We start from the raw sequence: 27636 nt of genomic DNA on the forward strand, positions 1-27636 counted from the left end.
ACTTTTTAAAACCGTGTTCCTTCCCCTCTTACTTCTCACACCAAGACTCTGTCTTCTGACCACTCTCAGGGAAGCATCGGTTGCAAAGTATGGACGTAAAATTACACCAAGTGAGGTGAAATTTAAAGCCTTGCCCTTACAGAGTGACGCTCAGCAGTCACCGTGTGGCCTCGACACAGCAGCAGCTGCAGGGTTTCATTACTGCCACTTACAAAAACCTTCAACTCCTTTTGGTGTGCCCTACTTTGAACCAGAGGCACCATTTTATCTGTAAGAGCCCTTTAGCGTAGCATGACATCTGAGAGACTTCAGCAGGATATAAGTTTGCTCTGGTACTGAGGTATGGTTTAATATCCTCAATTATTCTGGAAATTTGAGCTGCATGATTCAGGAGACTTGCATGAGTATGGTTACTCCAGTGCTTAATGAGATTTATGTGCTTAAATGTGATGGATGCTGTAATCACATTTCTAACACGCTGATTCAGAACAGGAGGGGGAAGAAGAACCGAGTCACCAGGAGTTTTGCCCTGCCGCTGGTGGAGGCAGGCATTCGAGCAGGAAGCTTGCAACACGAGCTCTTGCAAGTGCCAAAATGAGGAGGGAAAAAAAAAAACAACCCGCCAACCAAGCCAACAAAAAATATCCCGACGAACCCAAACAGAGGAAACGTCTTTCCGCAGCTCTTAATCGCAGCCTCCTGTTTACGCTGCCCACGCTGGAAGCTGTCACCCCTTCCCTTCCCTTCCGCCCTCCGCGGGCTCCGGGAGCGGCGGGGGGAGAGCGGGGCTGCCGCGGGCCGTCCCCCGAGCGAGCCCGTGCTGCTGCCAGGGCCCGGCCGTGCCGGGGGTCCCGGCCAGGGGCTGGGGCGTGCGGCAGCCGCGCTGCGGGCACGGCGGGGCAGGACCGGCGGCTGCCACTCACGGCGCCGCCTCCGCCTCCGCGGGCGGGGGCCGGGCTCGAACCCGCGGCCGCCGCGCCCAGATGTGGCGGGAGCCTCCCGCGCTCGCATCGGGCCGGCCGCGCCCGCGGGGACACGGCGGGGACACGGCGGGGACAGCCCCGGCACGGGCAGCGCACCGAGCCGGTAAGCGCCGCGCGGGGACGGGGCCGCGGTTCCTCCTCCCGCAGAGAGGGACTTTGTCTTGCCCATCCTCCCTCCCTCCCCTCCGCTGCCGTGGTCGGGGCCTCCCAGCTGTTTCCTCCGCTCCCCAGATGCTGGGGCAAGAAGAGGGCTGGTCCTTCCTGGGATAGCGCAGGGCCCCGGCGTGTTAGCGGTCCATCCTGAAAATGAGAGGGACAGAGAACATCTGGCAGGGGTTAATCCAGGTGAGGGCTGGCAGGAGGTGATGGGTGAAAGACTTGGGGCACTGCCTGGGCCAGCAGCGAGACAGGCAGCGTGAGTGACAGTTCCATCAAAAAATCAGATCTGATGGCAGCAAAAGGGCTACTGGTTGGAATTTTGCGTGTTTATTTTTTCTTGTAAGATGCTGTAGGGTCATGGCAACTTCCCTGTAGATAGATGAGTCATGTAGTGCATGTGTGTCAACTAAGGCACAAAAAGAAGGAAAAGTATCCAGATTAGCACGACGATCAAAGAATTGTCTTGTTATTGAGGAGTGGTGGACAGCTATGGTAGGTAGCAAGCTTAGTGCACACCTGGATGCTAGTCCTTTGCTGGATGTGGGATGCTAGGATATGAGGAAGTCAGCTGTTCCCATTTCTTGGCTAGGGGTCAGGTCCTGAAAAAGGTTGGATTCTACTGGGCTCATAAGTTCTTGTGACTCCCAGTGTGAGAGGTGGTGGGTCAAGAGTTCAGGCCATGTGCAGCATCTTCTGCATTCTTCTAGGCGTTCTCAGGGGAAGAGCCAGGATGTACAGCAATCACTGCAGCGTGAGCACAGGCCTAGCAAGAGATGCAGCTACGGAAAGGGAGATTGGTTTGACACTATACAAAGCTGAAGGTAAACTAAGTACTAGTACTTGGGCCAGCATAGTATCTTGGGTTTGGGGAGTAAGTGGTAGTTTGCCTTCAGGTTAATGGAGTGTACACAATGCCAAAGAATTTCCTGTCTCTCACCTACCTGATACTTCTTTTTGTTATCTCATTGTTTCTGACTTTTTTTTTTTTTTTCCCAGAAAAAGTGTGATTCAAGAAAGCCACCATGAAAGGTGAGGAAGTTCGGCAGAGGAGAAAAGAGGGCAGGTCTAGGAACGGAGAGCGATCCAGGCACAAAGGAAAGAGCAAGGGTAAACACAGAGAGAGCCGGCTTGGCAGCCAGGAGGCAGAGGATGTCTCTCTGCATGCACAGCAGAAGCTGTTGGCTGAGGAGAAAGCGGCCATGGCAAAGTCACAGGAAGAGTCAGCAATCTCAATTTGCCTGCAAGTGCTCCTGCCATACCTCCTAGCTGGGCTTGGCATGGTCTTGGCAGGCATGGTTTTGGATTATGTTCAGGTAAGGGAAGGAAACTCATCTGACATACCTGATACGGGATAAGTGGGGGACTTTTCTTCCAGGCAGGGGATTTACTCTGGGATTGGCATAGTAAGGGCGAATTTGCAGCAGTTTCCTATGCCAGCATGTCCCTCAAAGTCAGCTATTATGTACTGTGCAGCTCTCAAGAGATGTGTGGTGCTTTTCTGGCTCCTTTCCTCTGGATAAAAAAAAGAACACGGTACTAAAGAGTACATGAAGGATGATTAGGAATGTGCAGTTCTATGCAGAGATCTCCCCTAGGTCCTGGGAAGAGGGTGGGTGAGTGCAGCCTCATGGCTGGGGTGGCCCAGTGCTTTCCTGCAGCAGATAGGCTGGTGACATCTCTCATGGATGTCACTCTGGACAGTCCTGCACCCGCCGCTTCCTTGCACAAGGCGTCAGCCAGCCAGCCCAGCACTTCATACAACAGCACAGCCCTGCCTGTGCACCACATCCTTTCCTAAGGCCTCACAGCACATGACTTGAATTCTTTAAGTCCCATTTCTGACTCTCTGGTGGTCAGGATGTGACCTTTCTTCCTATGGTACAGCAATACAGACCTTTAAGGCAATGACCATCACCTAATTTTAGACAGCTTAAAGCTGCAGTTAATTTCCAGATTATAGTTTGCCATGCCTTTGCACTCTGGGTTACTCTAACAGCATGCCTTTTTGTTAACCTTGTTATTTGACTAACTATCTGTGAGGTCAAACTACCCTGCCCTATCTGATACAGTGACATGGAAACTACTATGCTTACATTGACAGCTTTCACAAATGTGGAGCTGTGTTCCTTTGTCATTAACCCAGGGCTGAGCTCCCTGAGCTAGAAGAGCTATAAAGGCTTAGGAGTGACACAGTATCCTTAACTGACCTTAGCATGTACTTGATACACAGCAGAATGTCTAGTCAGATCACAGAACACCAGGCAAATCCAGAACCCAGTGTCAAATACTTCTTGTCTCCCTAGACATTATTCCCAAGAGTCTTGAACAGTGAGCAAATAAGAACACCTTTTTTATTTTTTAGACTTTTTAGAGCTGCCTGTTCCTATGGATCTGTGACATTAAATGTATGTTTCTTCCTACTGTGAGTTATTAAAGTGTGAAATGGATTGCAGATGGGTTTATAATGTTGGAGGAAGACTTTTCCTTCAATGTTTCTTCCCTGGGAGTTTTTTTTTCCTAGGAGGAACTGAGCTACTAATATGAAAAGAATGTGAGGCAAACCTCGTTCTCCTCTGAAACTGCATATGTCTGTTTTCTGTTTTTGAAAATAAAGAGCTCACTAAAAGCCATCATATTAGTGTTTAAAGTATGGGAAATCAACCCATGCAACCCATGCAATATCTCAGAGGAAACATGGCTTTTGGCAATTAGCACAGTGGCTGTTTGTGCATGACCATGGACTGCTTGAGCACATCTCATCAAGGACTTGCTGCTGCCCTTCCTTCCTGAGCCAGCCCTGGCCTTTGCCTGGCTCCTGCTGTTGTTTCTGTGGGACAGCACTGGATCCCTGAGAGTCCCTGGGCCCCAGGCACTTTCCATCTGCCTGCTTTCCACAAAAGTCCTCTGCCCCTTCCTAAAGTGGGGAGGAGAGGAGCAAGGTTAGAAACAAAAATACACTGCTTGATGGAGCAGGGAGCTCACAGAGTCAGGAGTGGTAGTGTTCGAGCCACTGGGACGTGCAGTCCCTGAGAAGCATCGTTCCCCAGTGAGCCCTTGTTGTGGGAACAGTGCTGCCTGCTGCTAACACTGGCCCTCTGTGGGAACATTCACGGGTATTTCTGTCTCTTCTTTGCAGGGATGACAAGGTATGTATGAAAACTGTGCTCTCAGACACTTGCCATCTTTCTGTTCTGTTTTTTGTACTGTGCCAGTGGATGGAGGATCTAGACCAGGGTCAGGACTCACCAAAGGCTGTTTCTGCTTTGACTCCTCCAGGATAGGGCTACTTGTTGAGTAGCTGGCAACATGAGGATAAGGTGTATCTGTGTGCAGAGAAGGGCAGCAGTGCACCTCTGCAGGTTTTGCCATCTGGAGTGGTAAAGCCATGAGCTGTTGGGGTTTTTTTTTTTTAGTTTTTTCACTAGCTAGTTACAATCTTTTTTCCACTGTTGAGCAATGCTCTCTTTCTTCTCAAACCTGATGTATCTTTTCTGGACAAATAAGGTATATTTCTTTGCCAGGAAAATGTGATGCATCTCTCTGCTGATAAATATGGTATAGCTCTTCATCAGAGGCTCCTTAAATGCATAATAAAATGACCCAGTGTACACACATGGGTCACCTGAACCAATTACCTCTCTGCATACTGATTTATCACTCGAGGGCTTTTTATGGTGCTTGCTTAGAAGGAGACAGATGGAGCGTGATAAACTCATAAACCCTGTCAGGCTGACGCTTTAGTACAGGATGTGTTGCTGCTGGGTTTTTTAATGTCATTTGAGTCATTTAGGCTTATTGATATTTCCTTTACATTAACTTTTCTGCCTGTCATCAATCCAGTTGGCTGATACAATGGCATGTGTGACTAGGTAGGCACATTATTAGAACTTGAAAACATATATTTTTGTCCATAAATTTTGTCCAGAAATTGTCTTTCCTTGAAGCCTCTGTGAATGACTAACCGGAACTGGGCCTTCATGCTGTCATTTCTCTCTTCCCAGCTGGTATAAAGAGGTTGGGTTGTGTGGTTATTACAGGATTTTTATTAACTTGACTCTTCCAGATATTGTGGGACTATTTTTACATTTAGATTAGCTGAAATGTACTCTCGTGTTAGCTTTCAGCTAACTGGACTACTGTTAGGTGGTGGAGACACATGTACACACCGAGGCAGCTGGGAGTGGAGGAGGTTTTAGGGGCTGTACCAAAATACCAGCCTAGAAAGCAGCGAAGGACAGAGCCTCTGTAGCTCACATTTGTTTTCCACTCTGCCTTGCTTCCAGGGAGATCTGCTCTGTCACCTCAGTTTGTGTGAATTCAGACCAAAGAAACCCTGTGTAAATGGCCGAGAGCTTCCTCAGTTCCCAATTTAGCTGCAAGCATGTCGTGTTCTCTCCAACTCCCCCGCAGTGCCGGGGACCCTGTCACAAGGACAGAGTCCACAAGCCTGAACTTTATATTAGCCTTTTTCTCTCTGCAGAGAATGTGAGGGAAGAGGCTGATCCATCCTGAATGGTGGTTTTAAAAGCTTTTGCACCCTCTGATTCAATTTGTTTGCCCAAATTACTTATTAGAAAGAAGCCCAAGCATAATACCATGGCTCTTTTCCCTACATGCTTGAATTTGAGCTGAAGCCTTTACAAAGCATGATACAATTTTTTGGCTGTATGTAGCCATGGTGCAGCTCTGATTTTTGACCTTGTATAAGCTGCTTAACCATGGAACGTCTGGGGTGAGACCCCCTCTCTCAAAGACAGTACCTTCCTGGGAGCGTGCAGCGTGTTTCACTTTGGAACAGGAAGGGTGAGCAGCTCACAGCGTGCCCTTTCTCTCCCTTGCCTGTCGTGCAGAGAGATTATGGAGCTACCTTAAATAAGCTCCAGCTAGGACTCTTATCTTGGCCTTTGCAAACTAGCAGAAAGTTGAAGTGATGACAGCAGATAAGGGTGTTCGCTTTTGAAGCTTATTGGCTGGTTCTCTGAACTTTTTTTTCCCCTGGGAGCCAGTCATTCAGAGGTTCAGCTGGCACAGCCTGATCGTTCTGCCCCGCGGAGCCCACGGAGCGGACACGAGGGGCTGGGGTCTGGAAGGGCAGATCTTGTGTCACCAGCTGTCTCAGCTGTGTCACCTGCCCGGGGATGAGACCTGCGTGATCCCGTCAGCTGAGAGAAACGCGGGCTCGTGTTTTCCTTGACCTTTCTTCACCTTGGAGAAGTGCAGAATGGATCGTGGTTGGTAACTCCCCACCTCCCGGGCCTCGGGACAGTGAGGAAAGTTCAGCAGTGCTTGTGGTGGGAGCGAGGGAGCTGGGCTGGTTTGCAGCAGGCTTACACATTAAACCATCGTATCAAACACACGCCGCGCTCTGACGAGAAATGTAACCCGAGGAGAAAGGACACCAGTGTGTTTGAGCACGCTGAGGGATTCTTGTATGACCTGTCACTCTTTCAGTGCTGTAGCCTGAGCAGGTCTTACTGGTTTTTACCGAAGTGGTGGGAGCTGAATGGGGTGTGGGCTCATTTCTATTCGTCCACAGGCATCTCTACAATCTTCTCTTCTCTTTTTTAATTCCCCCCTGGATCTAAATCAGAGAAATTGTGTCCATCGAGTTTGCTGCCACCTGGGCTCAACCCAGCTGAACCAATTTTGGAGGATACCCTTGCTGCGATCGTCTGGACGTGCTCCTAGGAGGAGAAGAAACTAAAGGAATTTGGCATCGTTGCTGTAGTTTGAGGAAAAACATTCCTTCTGACTTTGGAGAGAGCTACAAGGAGGATCTGTGTGATGTCCTGATCTTCCTTCATTTCCTGCTGAGCATGGGGTAACAGTGTGTGACCATGGTGGTCACCCAGTTACAGCTGGAACTGTGCTTCCACGGCAAGAAGCTGAGAGGTTTCACCTGCAAGTTGACCAGGTCAGCCAGTGGATTTCTCCCAGAGACTTCATTCTCCATTGCCTCCCAGATTTTTGTGCCGTTCCTTCTGGCTGGCTTGGGAATGGTAGCTGCTGGCCTCTTGATGGATGTTGTTCAAGTAGGTACCTGTGATTAGGCAACTTGTAGTGAGAGGGTGGGCTAAGGCTCTGACCTTGAGTATTTGTGCTTGTTTGTTTCTAATGAGTGTGGTCCTAGCAGCCAGTCAGCAATGTGGCTGTAGGCTTTTTCTGTGCTGGAGGGACACTGCCCACCTCCTTTAGATCAGTAGCTGGGCTCCTTGTAATGTGGGATACTGGTTTTCAGATAGCTGCCTAACACTGCTCTGGGTGAGCTAGACTGGGTGCTCCCTTTTCTCTACAGAGCTAAACGCTTTGGTAAAGATTCCTGTGAAGCAACTGGATCAGGCTGCAGCATATTCTCCTGTTGCATGATATCGTTTCTTCAATAATTGCTGATAAGGAGATCTAGGTCAGGGTTGTTATTAACTACATGTTTTACTAAGAGGCAAGTTCATGCCTTCAGTTCTTTGCAAACAATGTAATGTAATCTTTGGTCTAGAAAGCATTTAGATACTGTGATGAGAGGCATGCCACCATAAAATGATTAGCATTGCCTACAAACTGAGTGCTTCTTGGGCAGTTTCTGAAGTGGGTATAAATTTAGAATAAGTTCCACTGACTGCCAGGGAGTGCTGCTGTGTTTACACCATTGTGCCCACAACCAGGATCTATCCCATCCATCTGTCTTTCCTTTATACCAGTGGCACAAATAGAAATGAAAAATTTGATCTAGATTGGGCATCTCGTGCTGGTGGATTTGCAGATCAAAAGGCTGGCAGAGTTTCCCAAGGATATATCCTGCACTCTGAGCTCACTGGAGTACATTGGATTCTCTGGCATTAATACCACAGGAGGGGCTAAATATGGATACTTGAATGTTTGGAAAGACAATACCTTGCTTGTTTTTTTCCTTCCTCTGGAAGAAACAAAGAAGGCAGAGAAGTCAAACTAAAGGCAACACAAGGAATATCAAGAAGGGTTAACTGGAGTGGCACAGGCTGTTGCTGTGCTGTGTTTGTCATCTCCACCTTGTGCCGTGCTTATGCACAGACCTGTCCTGCAGCATTACAGGAGTTCTCAAACTACCCAAGATGTAAAGTTAATAGTTAGCATTTGTCTCAAAGAAGGAGAAAGACGTAGCACATACCCACTCTGTACCTGGGAGTGAATAGGTCTTTGTCTAGAAGAAATCAATTCACTTGCTAAGAACTGAGCTGTGTTCAAAAATGTAACTGTATCCAAACTGATGGGAAACACAAGCCATGTATGCCTGCATTGCACTTGTCCTTTAAATAACAATGTGCAACCCAGTTTGTGTATTTGCTCACTTGACTCCTAGAAATGGGGTCAGGTGTAAACCACAACCACAGGAAGTTTATATTTTGGTGAACTATGTTGAAATAGAAACCGTCAGTCCATGGGTTCAGCTCCCAGAGGAGGGAGCCCAGTTTTTAGCTATGCATTGAGAGTCACAACTGGCACAGGAGAGATGTTAGAGAGGTGAGCTGCCATGGTACCAACAGCCCCATAGCTGAAAACAAAGCCAGTAGCTGGGAGAATGCAGAGATCTTAGCCTATAAAGGTTTAGGATATTCTTCTGTGCTTCTTTGTCTTTGAGCTGTTTATTTGCAACTTCCTGCAAGTGTGAGAGCTAGAAACTCACAGTCCTGTCCAACAAAAACCTGACACTAAGTTTGTTTGCTTGAGGCCAGGTACCATAAGACTCACATTGCCAGTCATGAGGGCTCACATACTGAAACTACAGGTTCTTCAAGTCCAGGAGTCTGTGATTTGCCCATTTTCTAGTGGTTCTTCTGGCTAAGGAACGTTTTCCCCTATTTGTAGTGACTGCAAAACATTCTTAGGAAACTCTGTGTCTGCCTTGGACAGGGAGATATATGGACAAGCTTAAGGATGGTATCTAGAGCATAGATAATACTGAGTTTAATCCTGCTGCCCTTCTTTTATAACATACAAAATATCTTGAAATAACTTGATTTTGTGTTGTGAGTCCAGCCGATGCTGTCTTTTGCAGGGCTCACGTTGCTGTAAAGAGAACAAAGTGTAAATTACTCATTCATATCCTATCAAATTTCTCAGGATTTTATCAGTTTCTGATCTGCTCTGGGATGAAACCAAGAACTGTACATATTATTGTTTAAAAGAAAAATCAGCAGAAGAGATTAATCTAGCCCAGACTCTAAGGCTCAGACCTGGGTCTCCCATGCTGCAGGAAAAGGATGCCCAAAGAGGCAGATGTTTGCCATTGTCTCTTCCTGTGTGTGTGCAGGTGATGCAGACTCTCTGCAGGGCTGATAGCATGGCACAGGTTTTTTCCTTCTGGACATTTCTGCCTCTGTTCCAGTGATCCTTGGCCCACTGGTCCATCTGGATTCTGGGCTGGCTGGCATTGCTGGAGACCTTGCAGGGCCCTGCCAGTGTTTGGTCCACATTTTTACAGTAAGGTGAAGAATCATATTGAAGTTGGATGATCAGATTTCAAACCAGAGAATTCAGGAGGAAAGCTTCCCTTTCATTTTCCTTTTCCATGCCACTGGAGTGGGACACAGTCCAAATAAAAGTCACAGATATAAGGTATCTCTTTCCTTTGTTGACAAAAGCCCATGAGATGATTACTTTGAAAAGGATTTTGAATTGGCTTGCATTTTGTACTCCAGGATATTTTGATCTTTCCATTGACTTGTTCAGAGCAATGGAAAACCTCTGAGGCTTCTGAGCTGCTGCCATGGGAGCTGGATGTCCTGGGGAGCTGACAGGACGTGGTTGGGTCTGTGAGGACAGTGTGAGGAGCTCCAGCAGGGCTGCACTGAGGCTGGGGGGGCTGCCTCAGTGCATCCATGACCTCTCCTCCTCTGAGGGACCCCACGAGCAGATCGAGCTGCTGTGGGCAGAACATGGGGCTCACCAACCTTCTTCAGAGCTGAGTAATAGGGCTGGAACTCCATTATGAAAATGTGAAGTGGGAAAGAGTCTCTTTGTGGCTCTGTGTCCCCCTGTGTGGGTTTGCAATGCTGCATGGAATATTTTTGTTCTTTCTAGGCCAGTTTCCATCTCAAAGGACAGAAACATTTCCTAGGCTTTCTCCAGGTGTCTTCATTCGGGTAGCTGCTTGCCTGCATGGCTCCAAACTGCCCCACTCAGCCACTCCTCCAGCTGACAGTCCTGCAAGGTGATGGCACAGGCATCATCTGTTTATTCTGTATTTCCCAGTCACCAACACAATGGAGTCCTGGCTGTTGAGGTAGAAATCATTGTGAATCTGTCCTCAGGCTCTTGGTGAGTCACTAATGAGACTCAAATTGAGGCAATTAAGTCAGCTTTTTTTTTATTAGTACAGTTGTGTGATTATTAATTGTTCAGAGCTTTCAGGTGTAATTATATGTAAGGCAGAGTCCCAAAAAATCATACCTCATATGCTGAAACTTCTGTTCTGATGGCTTGAGACGGGCAAAATCTATTATTTCACAAGGGTTGGAGCTTACCTAGATATACCAAAGTCATATTTCCCAAAGGTGACATGCACAGAAAATACAAACAGTTGAGTTTTTTTGTTGCTTTCTATTTATGTCTTTTTATGTGCAAAATATGCAAGGTCTTAAGTATGAATTTCTGCATGCCTCTGTGCTTTAAGTGATTGAGGATTTTTACATTGTGACTATGAAGTCTGTTTTTTCTCCTCTTTCTTTTGAAGGTTTCAGAGATGTGGTTGGATCTTTATTCTTAATTAAAGAGAGGAGAGAGTGGGATATGAATCTTTAAAAGACATATCTACCTCTAGTTTTTCTCAGGTATTTAAGTTCTATGTTAACAAATTTAAACAAAACTGCAGTGTGTCAAGTAAGGGAACATTTTTTGTGTTGTTGTTTGTTTATTCAACAGTAACATACCTTGAAACATTTTGAAATGTGCCTATTTCCAGGTCACCACTGCCAGGAAAAGTGCCTTTTTTATACTGATAACAACATTTTGCCTGTGATCTGCACTTCTGAGGTGCCTTGCACCACATGCTCAGGACTGGCTCAGCCCCAGTTTCAATTTTCTTGTCTGAGAAGGAAGCTGTGAGGTCTTCCCAGCAGACAGACACCACCAACTTCCCACAGCTTCCCACAGCTTCCCGTGGCACAGCCAGAGAAAAACACCAAGCTGTTACAGCCTGTATATATTTCCTAACAGGCTGGCAGCTGAATGTGTCACCATTTGTTGAGTCTGTCCAACTGCCTGGATATTCAGGTTTATAGAATCCCAGTGATGTGAAAAAGGTGGGTAGGGATGTGCTGTTGTTTTGTCCTCTAGTGCCAGAACTCAGGACCACCGTGGGTAATAGCCAGTGACGAGTTGGAAATAGTGAACAAATTGATTCTTCATGTGATGTGCAGCTAAACCATGGAAATTTTTGCCACAGGGTGGCACATGGGTTGGAGGGGGGAGTTTGGAAGAGGATCTTAGAGGGAAAGCCTTTCAACACTGGTAAGTGTGCAGAAAACCCCTACCAGCTCAGTACCCTGTGGTAGACAGTTATAGTCTGGAAAACACTCAGGGGAATTATCCCATTTACTTGTCATTTTTGTAGATTCCTGTTTTATACACCCAGACTGGATTATTGTCAGACCTAAGGATGGGTTAGATGGACCTTTGATCTGACTCATTGCAGCCACCCTTTTTTCCTTGTGTTCTGTTCTTAGATGTTGGGCTCATTACTTTTACTTCATGCTGAGTGGCCCCATTCTGTGATTTCATCCTGATTTAAACCTCTCTGGCTACAGCAGGACTTTGCCAACACCATTGAATGCACAGGGGAGGAATGAATTCTATTCCAAGGCACTGTATAGTGCAAAATTAGAGAAGGAATGTCAGTCAACAAAGTTTCTTACATTTCCACTTTGTCTCTGGTATTGCAGCTGATTTAACAGGTTTGTACAATTCAGCTTCCAAGGAGCAACAACAGCCAAGACATTGGCCTGGCAGTTTGGCTTGTGAGATATCTTAATTCAAAACCTTTTTCCAGCTGTAATGAGAGTGTATTTGGTAACAGGAAGATTTAGAAGCTGCTTGTGCAGAAGAGATGCAAAATTCCCATTCCCTCCCACCACCAGTCTTAGATGCTTGACTAGAAGTTTGGTAGGAAAAGACAGACACAACTTCTTGTTATGAGTTTGGTTAGCAATAGAGGCTCCTGTATCCAGTGTCAGTGCAAAGGATGGAGAACATGCTCTATTTCATTTGGCTTGTGAACCATAATTACTTTTAACGTTGGTCTTGGCTGGTGCTAAAGGCAGAGTTTAATTTGGGTGTTTCCAAAATCTTCTGTTGCCCCTAGAAAGATCCTTCCCCATTAGGAAGGATCATCTCTGTTGAGCACTATGAGATGATAAAGAATACTGCAAGCTGAAAATTCCTTCCTTCACTCCCAAAATGCAAAACATAAAATGCATCAGGGCAGCATCTGCCCCTGTGTGCACAGGATGCCTGGAGGTGGTGAGACAAAAACCTGCTGCCCTGGGGTGCAACAGCATTGGACTGGTCAGCATCACAAACTGAGGTCTTTGTTTTCTTCCAGCACTGGGATGTGTTTCGGACAATTACAGAAGTGTTTATCCTGGTTCCTGCCTTGGTTGGCCTGAAGGGTAATCTGGAGATGACACTGGCATCCAGGCTCTCCACTGCTGTGAGTGTTAACAAGCTGGTGGGGGGTGTTGGGAGGGGGGTGATTAGCAGGAAACATCAGGAGATTCTTCATTTATATAATCACACTGTGTATGAGAGGTGCCTTTTTCTGCTAAGTAGAAACTAGTGGGGTGTGAGCATTAAAACAATGTGTATGCCCTCATTTTGTAACTGGAACAGAGAATTTCCATCTGCACTTTGAAGGTGAATTAATCCCTGGGTGGCCACTTGCTGATATTTGGGGCCCTGTGACACATGAAGGAGACAAAGCCAGGGCTCCACAGCTGTCAGCTTCAGTACTGGATTGCTTTTCTGTGCCTATTGATCCTTGAGGGTTTCCCAGCAATCCTACCTCGGGGGGAGAAGACTGAGGCTTCTCAGAACCTGCAGCAGCTTTTGCTGCTCTGTATTTGATCTCTTCTATCTCCCCTACGCAATTTTGTTTACTTTGGCCTTTTTTTATTATGCCTCAGGAGAAATTGTAGCTTACCAGAGCAATTTAGGGGGAACAAAGGCTGAAAAATGGTTTAATTTGTTCAGCTTCTTGTGTGTGTGGGCTATGGTGGATATGCCCACTTCACCTTTAACTGGGTGCCCTGCAACACCTCTGGACCTCCAGAGTGAGTCTCTGATGCCCCTGGCACACTGGGCTGGTAGAAAAGTACCAAGAAGGAAGTTCAGGGAAGTCTGGGAGATGGTGACCTGCATTTGCCCCTGTCTGACCCCCAGGGACCAGGTGAAACTGCCTTCAGCAGCCACCTGTACCACAGAAACAGCTTTTCAGGGTATCTCTCTTGACTCCTAGGCTAACACTGGACAGATGGATGATGCCCAGAAGCAATGGAAAATGGCCACCTGCAATTTAGCCCTTATCCAGGTGAGTCACTTCAGCTGGGAGATGAAAAAGTCGCTTTTCTCTTGCTATGCTGCAGATCAGCAGCATCTGTTCCAGCAGTGCTGGATGCAGAGCTGGTGATTTGGGGCAGGTATCCTCAACACAGCCAAGCAGAGCCAGGATTTGACCTCCAATAAAGCTCTGTGTGGCCCCAGAGCTTGTAGTCTAGCTGTAAAACACATCTAAACATTCATTGTCTTTGTGGACAAACTGAACTAATAAAACTCCTTTTGCAGCAGGAGCTATGGCACAATCCCTGTTCCACAGCAGCCTCTGGATAAAGCTTGTCATTTACTGGCAGTGTTTGGGAATCAGCCTTGGGCAGGAGGGAAGAGATGGGAGAAACTGCCTCATGTAGCTCCTTCTGCTTGCTAAAATCCAGGAACCAGCCTAGAGTTTGCACATGGCAAGACCACAGGGCTGGCAACATGTGTCTGTGTGCTTTCCCTTATCTCCCTCTGCAGCTCCAAGCTCCCCAGGAGTGCAGTGCTGATGGGGAGCCCATTTTTGTATCAACCAGGGCTATTCCTATGCCAATGGACTCAGTGTCCTTTGCTGAAGTGTTATCTGCCCTTTGCAGGCCCCCAGAGTTTTTCTCCAAACTTTGACATTGGATTTCTTTTTTGATCTAGTGGAGCCTTGCAGGGATGCTGTTTAAATACTCAAACAATCAGCATCTGTGCCAGGCTTTGCCCTCCAAGCTGTGTGGCAGTGCTGCAGTCGTGTGGAGCCAGGGCTGCCTGGGAGCAGATGGGATGAGTGCTCACCAGCTGTCCTTTGGTCCCCAGGTCCAGGCCACTGTGGTGGGACTTCTGGCTGCTGTTGCTGCTGTGTTCCTGGGAGCCATCTCCAAGGGCTCTGTGGAGCTGAGCCAGGCTGCTGTGCTGTGTGCCAGCAGCGTGACCACGGCCTTCATAGCTGCACTTTCCCTTGGTGAGTGGTTCTGGTTCCTCAGATCAGACATGCAGCACTCAGGTGGGGAATGAACTGTCCCTTCCACCAGGGAGGCATCTTTCTGGTCTGGCAGAGGGAGGAGGGATGCAGGGAGCTGTGTCTGCTGCTTTCATCCTCTCTGCATCCTGCCTTTGCTTCTCTTCCCCCATGATCTGTGGTTCACTGGGCCCTCAGCATCCGCAGGCAGCAATCAAAATGTCCTTCAGCTGGCACATGAAAAATGCCCCAAGCTATGTGTGGGTGTGCAAACACCCCCACTCTGTGTCTCCTGGGTGTCACACGAGCCATCTACACTGGCCCTTTCCCTGGGGAGGGTGAAATAATGTCACACAGGGAGCAGAGGGTCTGTCAGCAGACAAATCCAGACCATGCTCGAGATGGACTTGGGTCACCCTACACCTGAGCAGGGCTGTGGCCAGCCCTGTAGCTTTCCTGCTGTGAGCTGGGAAGCAGACAGTCCTCTCCCCATGGCTCTTCCCCTTCCAGGGGAGCATGATGGGCTGGACAGTAGTTCCGAGTGGCCTGAAGATCTCCAGTTTGCAGGTCTGCCATAGGAGGGCAGCATGATACCCTGAATAGAGGCGGCTGCCACAAAGGATACCGCGAGTTCTCTAAATTAAAGGGACGAGTTAGAACAAGTGCTTATCCCAAAGCTGGACTCAAAGGGGGATTGTAGATGCCTTTGATGGAAAACGTGGGATGAGGCAGTTGTTAAAAAACAGCAGCTCAGCTTTCATTACTCTTCCCTACAATGTCCCTGCATGGTGTGCTACAGAGAGGCTTTGCTGCTGCACTGTCTCAGGTTTGCTGCTGACATTATTTTTCCTGGACACGGTCACAGGCAGGCTGTGTGTGGGTGTGCACGACAGGAAGCTGCTGGTTTTATGGCCAGGGAGGGACAGCATGAGCTGTGCAGTGGGGAGGGGAAGGTGGGTGTCTGGGAGGGCTGCTGTGGAAATGTCATGTTGTGTGAGGATGTGTTTTTGTATAAGGGATGTTGTATCAGGGAAGATGCACATGTGGCATTTCTTGGGGTACAACTGATGCTCCTGTGCATGCTCAGCTTTGGAGGGGCTGTGTAGACAGGCACTGAGAGGTTGTGAACTGGAGGGAATCACTATTTCTCGGGCTTCCTTTGGTGCAGCCTGCCAGCCACGGAAGGACTTTGAAGGGATGTCTTATGTCTTGTCTCAAGGCTGCCTTTGGTACTTAGCAGTGGAGCCTGGCCAGGCAGGGCTTATTCCAGGTGCTCCTTCCACAGGCCTGTGAGAGATCTGATAGCTGAGGGATTCCCACATGGTCATCAGGGTTTGGGGTTTGTGCTCTTAAATTTCCCTGCGCAAGCAAAACTTCCCTTCTCCCCAGAAATGCTGGAAAGCAGCTCAATATTCCAGGTGCACCTCAGAGGACAAAGGAAGAGATGTGGGCCACCACCCTTGAGTCTGGAGCTGTTCACTGCACCAGTATCCACCTAGTACAAATTAAAGCAGCCCCAAAGACTCTAGGACACGAGGGCTCAGTCTGATGGCTGGCCTGAAAGGCTCATGCAGGCTACTGTAAGGAAGCTCATTGCTCCTTAGTGATTAAAACTTTGAGAAATTTCAGTCTAATATGGAAAATATCTTTGTGCTGTGGAATCCAGAGGAGGGGATGGCACCAGGAGGCTGCTGCATGCCTTCTGTGTGCTTATCTATGAGCCTGCTTCGTGCCTGGTCCTGCTTCAAAGCAGCAAAGATTAGGCTGCTCAGGAGGGGAGCTTCTACACTTGGGCTGCCTGCTGGTATCTCCTTTGATCCCTGGAATTTGCTTGTGTGCCTCTGGGCCCTTGGTGCAGTTTATAAGGACAGAGTCATGCACTTCAGGTTGGTGAAAACAAGAGGACAAATTTCTGGGGGTGTCCGGTCTCCAGCTGCACCGTGCTGTTGTGGGTAATGTGCTTCTTGCTTCTCTTAGACCCCCACATCCCTCTGGGAACCAGAACAGCAGCTCTGGGGTAAAACACAGCAGAAGGCTTTCTCTAATGCCAGCTCTATGTCTTCTCTAGGTCTGGTGATGATTGGTGTGATCATCGGAGCAAGGAAAGTTGGGATCAATCCAGACAATGTCGCCACACCCATAGCAGCGAGCCTTGGAGATTTGATAACCCTCTCCCTCCTTGCAGGAATCAGCAGTACACTCTTCAAATACATAGGTACAGTGTTCAGCAGGGAATTGCAGCTCAGCAAGGGAGCTCACAAATCCTTGTGAAACTATTGCAGGCAGCCTCTGCATTTCTGGTATGTTTCAGAATGGAGGCTATCATGCCACCATGAAAAAGGGTAGAAAAATGACCAAAGAGGCTTTTTCCAGACTCTCTTTTAGTAACAAACTGGAAGGCAGAACCTAATAAACACAACTGGGATTTGTCAAAGAAATGACCAGCATGTATTGTGCAGCTTTGCAACAGAAGGCTGACATATGTGACACTGACTCTGTTCCTCAATCTGTCACTAGCCAAGCAAAACTACTGCCTGTGCATGGCTAATAGCAGGTCCTTCTTCACAAGGCAATTTCAGGGTTTTGGCACTAGTAAAATGTTCTTGTATCCTCTCACATGAAGAGTCATGGATGAACAAGGTATTCAGCTGGAGGGAAGTAGTCTGCAGTGTTTTGTGTCTGCAGGACTCTGAGTAGGAGTTGTGGTCTGGGGCTAGCTGTGCTGCTGGTTGCCAAAGACTCGGGCACCTGATGATCCTGAGAGGCTCAAAACATGGGTGATATATGTCTGTTGCTTTTAAAGTGTTAGGCTACTTCCTGTGAGCCTAAGCTAGAACAGGCAGGGGAAAATGAAAAGATCCAGCAAACTCCATACCATTTGAAACCCAAACTGTTGCTTCAGACTGAGCAGAAGCAGTGAGGCAGCTGTTCTCAGTTTGCATAACTCATTCCATGTGCAAGCACAAGTGAGGGAATGAAGGAGCACACACTGCAGGAAGAGGCCTATGAATCGCTTCCATCCACTCCTCCCTGAGCTTCAGAGGTGCTTTTTTTTTTAATAGGATTTTTCCATGATGCCATCACACCTGCCTCCATAAAGCTAATCTGTCTTTCAATTGCTGTGCCTCAGATAATATCTCCCAGGGAGCACAGGGTCAGAACAACATGATAACCTCTGTGGCTGTGACCAGAGAGCATTTCTGGGGTTGACAGAGTAGTTTAAAGAGCCTCTTGAGAGGGAAAATAGTCAGCACACAGACACCAAGTCATTGGGAGCATGAAGGGAAGCAGGCAGGAGGATGGCACTGCTGATGGTGCTTGAACAAATCCATTTCCCTGCCCAGTGTGTAAAAAGGTACAGGTCACACTTGGAAAACTTCTGGGTCCTATCAAAATGTATATGTATCCTTCAAAAATACTGAAGAGTCTGTGATGTTTGAAGTACTGTGTGCCACATGATATAGCACATTCTCCTTCTGCAGACTATCCTCTTCCCACAGAAGATTCTCAATTTTTTTTAAAATTGCCTCTGGTCCTTCTCAGTCCTGCATAAAGGAGATACAAAGTGGGCCAAAGGGTTTCAGCTTGCTTATGGGCTGCCTGTGAGAGAATGTGGCAGAACTGGAATGAGGAGCCTGAAGACCATTCATCCTACCAGGAGTCTTTCTGTGGGCTCTGATAAGGTTTGATCACCTCCAGTGCTCTGTGTCTGCATTATCTAGGAAGGAATTAATTGCTCAAAACTTCATGTGGTGTGGGTAAGAGGCCCAGTACAGCAGCTGTCTGTTGTTGTACTGTTGTTGGGGGACAACCCACTCGTCCTGGATGACTCCAGGGGGCAAAGTGCACTGACAATACTCTAAAGTCCCCAGGAGTTGTGTTTCAGTGTCCACTGAAGCCACTCGTGAGGAGTTGCACCTCTTTGTGTAAGAGCCTTTCATTCACAAAGGATGCCATCACATCAGTGCTGTCGCATCCAGGTAGCCCAAGGCTCTGGCAGTGGTGTTTTTAAAAATGCACACTTTGAACTGCTTCATCTCCCAGATCACCTGCAAAGTCGGCGTTACATCCTGCTGCCTTTGGCCCCAGCTCAGAGACCAGATGGAGAGCTTTGTTGAAGCAGCATTTTTGTATCAAAAGGGTTGGCACCAGCCCCATTGCTCGAAGGTGTTTCTCGTGTTTCTGAGTCATGTTTATTTTCTTTTAGTGCTGCACATCTACTTATTTTTTAATTTCTTTGCTTCTAAAGATCACTCCAAGGCTATGCCTCTGCTGAATGGAAAAAGCACCTAATGGAAACACATTCAAGCTAGCACAAAAGAATCCCCAGATCTTAACTGGCTTATACGTGCCAGAGAACATTTGTTCCTATAGAGCAGACCAGCTGCTCAGCAATTCTGCTAGCTTGCCTCCTAAAGTACTTCTTACCTCTTCTTTTAGGTGAAAGTATGAGGTGTCTGCCCTAAGTGGGATACAGCTCACACACAGGAGTTTCCCCCTTGCCCTGCTATTTTATTTGTACCCTGAAGCCAGAAATTTTGTAACTTTTTGTCTCTCTTAGTTGGAGATGGAATTGGAGAGTTCTTTGTCTTTAAATATAACTTGCTTTGAATCCTGCTGATTTTCAAACAGCATCCTCTAGCAGTGAATTTCAGGGATTAATTATGGATTTCTGTGGTGGAGTGAGGTGGTTTTGTGGGGACTATCATGCTTCATGTGATTTTTCCTCTAACATAACTCAATTGGAGCAAGTGTCCTGCTGCCTTTCTTCCCATCTTTGTGCAATACAATTTTGGCAACCAGTGAAGCTACGGGTATTTAAATCAAGATTTCTTTTCCTATTCACATTGCCAGATGTGAAGTACCTTTCTCCTCTGATCTGTGCTGTCTTCATTGTCATGATCCCTCTCTGGGTTGCTATTGCCAAGCAAAGTCCTTCCCTGGCCGAAGTCCTGAAGTCTGGGTGGCAGCCGGTTATTGTTGCCATGAGCATCAGCAGGTAAGCGAGGCACTGCTCCCCACCCTGCCCTGTCTGCACACTGCACAAAGACCCTGGGCTCACTTAGAGGGTCAGAGGTGACCCTGGGAGGGACAGCAGAAGGGTATTTGCCCAGAGCTTCTCAGCCACTCACTCTCCAACAGGCTGTGAGACAGCAGATGAGAAGCCCCCAAAGGACTGGAAAAAGCAAATCATTCCAAGTCTCACTTGCACATCCAGGCACCACATGGGTGAAAGCCAGGAAGCTGAAAGCACAGATGATGATCATCACAAATTGTCAGGCTTCAGCCTCATTCTTACTCAGTTGCAAAGAGAAAATACTGGTAAATGTAGAGCCAGGTAGTTCATTCCTCCTGTGCAACATCTTTCACAACCAGCTGAGATCTGGAAGAGAATTTTGTAAAACTGCTAAAGCCAGTATAGAAGTGTAAAAAACTTTGTGGGAGGATGATAAAGGTTTCCTAACTACTACCAGTTTTGCTTGGGGGTGGACAAGGAAGCCCTCCTGAACATATTATGCCATTAACAAAACCTGTAATGCTTTCAGTTGGTGAAAACTGAGCTGTAAAAGGAGTACATGGTGAACAGTCCAGCCCTGGCAATGGAGAAGATGCAGTAACCCATGTCAGCGTGCTATTTTCACAGTGTAGGAATTGCCCTGGGAAAAGATCGATCCACTCTGACTTCCTGTCCTTTTCTTAACAGCATTGGAGGGCTCATCCTGGACAAAACTGTGACTGACCCAAACTTTGAAGGCATGGCAGTTTTCACACCTGTGATAAATGGTAGGTTGGGCATGGGGGTTCTATGCATGCCTTTATTTTTACCCCCCCTTCCTCCCAAGCATTCTGATACCCACCATTGCCCCTACACAGTGTTCAAGTCCCTTCATGAGTGGATGTGAAGCTCCTGGTCCCCATCACATTCCTGTTATGTTTTGAACTGTCTCTGGAGCAAAATAGCAGCGAGGACAGAGCTGTACAAAAAGGTTAACAGCATCTCTGAGAGCTAGGTTGACACTTTTTATAACATCAAACCTACTGGGATGTCACAATAAATCCATTTTCCCTTCTTTCCTTCCCTCCACTCAGTGATTTGTGCTGTGCAGTCATCCCCTATAGAGACTGTTGATAAATATTAATATAATAAGATTATATATGTGCATGTATCTAAAAGATGATGAGTATGGATTGGATATAATTGGATTTTTATATATATTTCAACATATTTTATGTGTATATCTATATCTATATACCTATATATATATATATATATATATATATTTTTTTTTTTTATATTCACAGTGCTTTTATACACATACCTATCAGTACAAACTGCTGAGGATCCTGGTAATCCCTGAAGATCCACTATCTTATTTTTCTGCTAATATAACATTCTTTTAGGACAGGCCCATTCCAAGGCAAGCCCAGGTTCCCTGGGCCTCATGCCACCCTCAGAGTGTGGTGTCCTGTTGCAGTGCCAGAGGGTGTCACCCTGCTGCCACCTTCCTGGATCTGCTGACCTTGCCTTGACTGTTTGTCACCTTGCTGACAAACCCTTTCCAGCATGACTAGTCAAGGAACCTGCTTGGGAAGGTCAGCAGCCATTTAGCAGAGCAGTGAGAGCCCCAGGCATGGCTCTGTGGGGACAGGTGACCCGTTTGGCAGAGTTGCTGGCAGAGTCAGGAGGTGCTCTGGGTCTTTGCACAGGCAGCCCTTGACCCTGCATGTGCAAAGTGTGGCACTGCATGGCTCAGACTGGTCCCATCTTGAGCTACAGTGAGACAGCCTGGGTATTTTCACTTTGATTCCCATCTGGAAAATCTCACATTTAATGATGATTTCTTCTCCAAGGAAGGGAAAGTATGAGAAGCCTGTAGCATCTGGCTCACCGTTATCTTTCCTGTGGCATTTCCACCCTGAAAATACTTAGGGTGGTGGAAGTTTGCTCCATAGCTCATTATCCTCTATTTTCTACTGGAAAATGTAGCTGCTTTTTAATGTTTGCTTCAATTAATCAGTCTGGAAGGAATTAATTTACTTTAATTAGCTAACATATTTGGGTTCTAATTCATTCTCATGGTGCTTTCTCACTTAACAAGTGTGTTAGGTACCTTCAGACAGACATATAATCACTCTCTGTGATGTTTTGTTGTCATTTTAACAATAATGGTTCTCTGAGTGAGTAAATCCAAGAAGTGGCCATGAGCAGCATCTGCACTGCTTTCCTCAGGTGCTGCTCACAAACTGTGTCAAACCAGGTGCAATTACATCATCTTCAGAGGCCACATGGCATTTACATCCATGCTGGGGAGAAAGGGAAAATGTTTTCAGTCAGCAGTCAGAAGAACACAATTACTGGAACCTTCCTGATTTTTAGGAGCTGTTCCTGCAGAGTGAATAGTGCAGTACCACTAAGGATGCAGGGATCAGGTCTTCTCTTTCTCTCACTGCTGCTCTCAGTGAATGCAGATCAGCTCACCTTAGGCTGGATTTTGGATTGATGTCTCCTGTTGTGGTGAAGGTGGGTTACAGGTTTTCTGTGTTTTGTCCTCACAGGTGTTGGGGGGAATCTGGTTGCCATCCAAGCCAGCCGAATTTCTACATTCCTGCACTTCTGGAGCATGCCTGGAGTTTTGCCCTACAAGATGAGGCAGAACTGGCCCAACCCATGCACTACATTCTTCTCATCAGGTAGACCCTGAGCCCTTGTTGTCCATGTCTCAAGGCCTGTCATCACAGATAGTTCCTTTCCCAAGCCTGGTTGGTGAAGGACTAGGTGGGTTTCAAAGGCAGGACTTTCCCCTTCCACAGAGAATACTCAGATCAGAGAGGAAGCATCTTTGCAGTGGGCAGCATGAAAAAAAGGCTTATGGCATATTTGCTCACTGGCATGCAAAGAAATTTGCCTTCAGGGAGCACTAAAGAAAGTAATTGAAATAGAATCTTAGATTCGATCTAACAGAAAGTAATTTTAATGGCCAGCCTAGAGCCATCACCTGTGGACAGAGCAGTGAATAGACCATAATCTTGCAGAAAATCAGCAATTCCTCCATCTTCAGCACTGGAAATACTTAAGCATCAGCAAAACTCAATTTTGGGTCTGTTAGTCTTTATAGAGCTCTTCTTGATTTTCCCTGTTAGGTTGGGAGTTAGTGCTAGATCAAAATATAAGCTGGGAAAATGTGTTGTAGTGCTGCAGAGCAGGAGTTTTGGGAGGCAAAGAGCAGCTGAGAGGAGTGTCTGCTAGACTCAGAGTGGGTTGGCACAGGGCACAAAGCCTCTGACATGTAGTTCCAACGCTAGACAAAGCTGCTGGATTCATCCTGCAGATGCTTCCTATGTCTGTCTGATCTAGAGAAGGCATTAGCAATGTGGTTGTTGAAAGGGGCAGCCCCAGGCTTATGCATTAAAATATGCAGTGTCCTGTCCTCCCTTCCCCCTCTCCAGCTGCTGTTACCTCTGTTTCTGTCTCTGTGCTCTGCAGGGGTGAATTCCAAGTCAGCCCGGGTCCTGTTCCTCCTGGTTATCCCAGGGCACCTTGTGTTCCTCTACACCATCCATCTGCTGCAGGGAGGCCACACATCCCTGTCCTTCACCTTTGTGATGTTCTATCTGGCTGCTGCTTTGCTGCAGGTAAGCCCCAAACTCTCATCCAAAAGGAACCTGTCAGATAAGATAAAACCAGTATTCTCCAGGTTAAAAAGGAGCCACAGTAAACCATTCAGCAGCAGCCTCTCATTTCAGCTCTCGTTTCAGCTGTGCTTCTACCAAGAATCATGTACATTCTGTAGGTCCAGTAATACTTCACCCAAATTGCCAGGCTCTAGTCTCCCACATGAGCACAGCTGTGCTTTAGGGTGAGTGAGGGATCAGGCATGAGAGGAGGAAAAAGTTCTCAACATCCACTGAGCTGCAGTAAGTGTGCAGAGACACTCTTAGCAAGGAAGCACCTTGTTTTAAAACGTTCACTCCTTGAGTCTCTAAGCTCCAAGTATTTCCAGGCTGCCACTAGTCACCCCAGCAAGGGGCAAGTGAGGAGCAGGGAACTCCAGCCAGCAGGTTTCCTCACCCATTTTAGAAACCACTGTCACATATTGTGGTGAAGACCTAGGGAATCCCTCTGGGCAGGGCCATGTGGCTAAAACACAAAAGGAAAGCCCAGACCCTGTGTAGTTCATCTTCAAAAGTAAAAGTTCCTGGGAGGCAATGGGCAGATCATCTGCTTGTTCTCTTTTGCTGTTTTTCCTGCCCTGTAAAGTTTATTTTTCTCACTCAGAAATGCATGTGGCTGTTGCCTGAACTCAGAGGCTCTGACTTCACTTGCCCTTTTAAATCAGTGATTCATTAATTTGCATGATGAGGTGACTGACTCTCACTTTGCCTTACAAGCAGCCTTGTGTCTGAGGGTGAATTCCTTGTGTGTGTAAACAATCAGTTTTTCTTGACCTTTGCACAACCCTAAGCCCAGCAGCACAGGCACAGTTGTAAAGGAAAATATTCATTCTTCTCTTTATGCATCGAGGTAACTCCTCAACCAAAGCCAAGCATGAAAATACAAAGAATAAATGACAGCATAAAGAGCAGCATCCCAGCAACACCACTGCCCCTGGAAGATTCCCATGGAGGCCAGTGGAGGAGAATACACTCAGCCTGGCCCTTTTCTCCCCTCCATTATGCTTTATAAAGAAAGACAGAAAGAAAGAGGGTTGGGGGGAAAATTTGGGTCAATTGGAGGAAGCCCAAGATCAGAGGCCCAGAAAACATGACCTCAGAGGAGTGATTGAATGGACTGGGGTTAACTAGTCCAACGTAGAGAGGCTTGAGAAAAAAGGTTAACAGCCTTTAAGCTACCAAATTTCTGTAGGGAGGGACAGAATAACATTTGCTATGTGGTTACTAGCAGAGGAAACATGAAATCATAGATTTCAGATGGAAAAAGGCAGGTTTATGTTAGGCCTTGGGGAAACAAAAATGGAGAAAAAGAAGCCATGGGGCTGATTGCTTAGAGTGTGGCATCTCCATCTCTGAGGGTTGTTTAGCACAAGTCAAACCAATTTTCCATCAGGAAAGATGTGGATGTATTTGATCCTGAATTGAAGAAGATGAATTATCTATGTAACTTTTGAGTTTCCATCCAGCTTTAGTTTCTGTCATTCTGTTATTTAATTTGCTTCTCCTCCTCTCTTTCTCCCAACCCAGCTTGCAGTTTTCACCTTTAGAAATGCTGCTTCAGGCTTTGGTTACTGATGTGCTGTGGTCTCCCATGGAGGGACCACAGATGTGGGGTGCAAATTCTCTCTCCCTTCTTAATTCAATTAACTAGACAGTCTTTAATCTTTAACCAAAGTATTTTTTTCTTCCATCTGTTTATCAGAATTGGGAATGAAATAAGAATTAAAAGAAATCACAACAAAAATTTTTAAACTGTCGAGATGAAACAAAGATTTTTTTTTCCTTTTTTTTTTTTTTTTTTTTTTTTTTAACATGTCAGTTCTGCTTGGGATATCTTTGATGTAAAAACTGCCTCAAACTCAAGTTGTCCACTGAGACTTTTAGGAAAAACAAAGTAGACATGATCTGAATTTCTAATGGAAAAAAGAAGGATGAAGAGGAAAAAACTCTGGCTATGAACTTGTCCTTTGGGGTTGCCTGTATATTCACAGGAACCTTTCATCTGGTGGAGTGACTGGGAGCTCTCCCATTCAAGGCACGGGAATAGGAACCGTACCTTTGGGAGATGTTTTTGGTGTGGTCAGGCTCTGGTTTGGGCAGACAGTGATGGTGAGCAGTTCAAGCAGGGTCTCCACACTTGTGGCTGGCAGCAGAGGACTCTGGCACCGTGGGTTATGTGATGACAAAGGGTAGGAGGCAGCTACACCCATCCCATCCCATCCCATCCCATCCCATCCCATCCCATCCCATCCCATCCCATCCCATCCCATCCCATCTCACTGGGGAAGCTCAGCTCTGCTGGGGAAGGTGTGTGGCTGCTCAGTGCCCCCTGTTAGCTCTGGTACCCTGGCCATGGCCCCATCCCTTTGTCTTTGAGCCGAGGTTTGTGTGTTACCTTCCCGTGCCTCACAGCAGGGCTGTCTTGCCTCCCTCAGGTGGGGATCCTGCTCTACGTGGCCGACCTGATTGTGCGCCTGATGTGGAGGAAGGCTCTGGACCCGGATAATTTCTCCATCCCCTACCTCACAGCCCTGGGTGATCTCCTGGGCACCGGGTTCCTGGCCATCTGTTTCCGCCTCGTTTGGCTCATCCACGGCACAGAAATGAACCTGGGGAACTGAGGCTCCACGTGCTGCTCTCATCCCCTGTGCGATACGGTGCTTTCCTCCGGGGCACCGCTGGGATCAGCGCCGGCTCACCCGCCTGGGCTGGGCCTCCCCTGCCACCCCCACACCCCCTGCCCTCCCCGCCGTGCCTTAAAGCTGGGCTCGCCCGCCCCGAGGAATCAGCACCCACAGCCCTCACAAGCCAGCAGGATGGTTCTAAGAACAGCTGCTGCTCACACCTGGCAAACGAGGCAACAAGGAGCATTTGGGCCGCTGGGCAGGAAGGAGCATCTGGGCCGTGGTCTCAATCCCAGCGCTGACACAGCCCCGAGGCCGCTCCAAAGCCTGCCGAGGTCACTGCGTCTGATCCTGAAGTGGATGTTGCATCCTTCCATCGGACTCTGACTTTCCATCAAGGGAAATTCTTTATTTGCTCCACTTTTCTCCTGCTGAATCCCTGGAGTAGCAGAGCAACCAGGTCTTTAAACTTGTCTCCTCTCCATCGCTCAGAGGCTCAGGATCTGAGGCAGTGAGTTGCTGGCTCATGCCCAGCAGAAGGTTATCTAGGGATACTACCTACCTGCCCTGACAGCATTGCTGCTGCCTGACCAAAAAGCTGGTTAGATTGCATTTTGAGGGCAGGAAGGTTTGTTTTTACGGTTTATGAAATGTCCAGTAGTTAAAATGTTTATAGAAACACACACATAAATAAAGTGGGTAAAAAAAAAAAATGTAATGCTGTGGATTTGCAGGTTGCTTTTTTCTTGCCATGACTCTGCCTGTTTCCAGTTCTAACTTGTCAGGTAGAAATACTTGCTTTTTTTCTCATCCATTCAGGATTGGACAACACAATTTTAACAGGGCTTCAGGAAAATCAGTGTTTCCTAACCAAGAACTTTTTGTCATGCACATGTTTCAGGTTAGAATTAAAGTCTCTCCCACAGTCACCATGCACTCATTAACAACTGCTCTGGAATGAGTCCAGAAGCTGCCTGTGTTGGTCTGGGTGACGATCAGTCACAAGACTGTGGCAGTGACTCCTCAGGTCCTTGCTCCAGGGTGGCAATCTGGTGCTACCAGGGACATGTCAGGGAGGCTTCTGGGGCTGAAAGGAGCCAGTTCTCACTGAAATTGAAGAAGCAATAGAGTCCTCCAGATAATAAGATGCTGAAAAGTCAGGAGCTGAGGACAAGGATCAAACCTTTGAAAAATGTCACTAGGCCTCATCTTTATTAATTATCTGCCTTCTTGTTGGAGAAGGGAAAAGGGGAGGTCAATCCCCCAGTCTGCTGGCAGACAGATGCCTTAGCCAGGATCTGCCAGCTCTAAAACACTTGAATCTCAGCTGTGTTGAGTGCCTTGGGTGTTTCATTGCTCCCTGTTCTGCTCTGGTGTCCCAGAGCCACTGTGTGGGTTTGACACATGGCTGAAGGTCCTGAACAGCAAAAGCTGAACAGCTCTGGGCTGCCAGGCCTGGGGAAAAGCACTCCCTGAAAAAACAAGAGCTGTTGCCTCCCCTTTCTCCAGGCTTCCTCTTCTTTTTCTTGTCACGCAGGACAAGTTTCCTGATGCTGGCAGAGCAGCAGGGGCTGTGCAGGGCAGCTCCCTGGCAGGGAGGTGTCAGCAGGCGAGGCACACCCTGCCCTGCCTCGGGGGTCACTGCTTTATCTCCTGCTGCAGCCTCTGTGCTGCCAGCTCTGTCCTCACCGTG

The 27636-nt window shown here is 47.3% G+C and overlaps 1 protein-coding gene across 6 annotated transcripts; it reads left to right on the forward strand.

Annotated features, from left to right (window-relative positions):
- The first annotated feature begins 320 nt into the window (after positions 1 to 320).
- Positions 321 to 26656, forward strand: SLC41A3 (solute carrier family 41 member 3). Of its 6 annotated transcripts, none has more exons than XM_086846930.1 (11): positions 321 to 340; positions 2139 to 2455; positions 12715 to 12822; positions 13627 to 13698; positions 14505 to 14649; positions 16715 to 16861; positions 19501 to 19645; positions 20351 to 20430; positions 22204 to 22338; positions 23132 to 23280; positions 25755 to 26656. In XM_086846930.1, the coding sequence occupies exons 2-11, from the start codon at positions 2165 to 2167 to the stop codon at positions 25938 to 25940; spliced, it is 1458 nt and encodes a 485-aa protein (XP_086703056.1). In that variant the 5' UTR covers positions 321 to 340; positions 2139 to 2164; the 3' UTR covers positions 25941 to 26656. The 6 variants fall into 6 exon arrangements, with proteins under 6 accessions (XP_086703056.1, XP_086703058.1, XP_086703054.1 ...); XM_086846932.1 differs by lacking the exon at positions 321 to 340 and adding an exon at positions 967 to 1086 and having other exon boundaries at positions 2139 to 2171; XM_086846928.1 differs by lacking the exon at positions 321 to 340 and adding an exon at positions 973 to 1086.
- The last annotated feature ends 980 nt before the right edge of the window (positions 26657 to 27636 follow it).

Source organism: Cyanistes caeruleus, chromosome 11, assembly GCF_971803275.1.
Source record: "Cyanistes caeruleus chromosome 11, bCyaCae1.hap1.1, whole genome shotgun sequence".
In the NCBI taxonomy this organism is placed as follows: Eukaryota; Metazoa; Chordata; class Aves; order Passeriformes; family Paridae; genus Cyanistes; species Cyanistes caeruleus.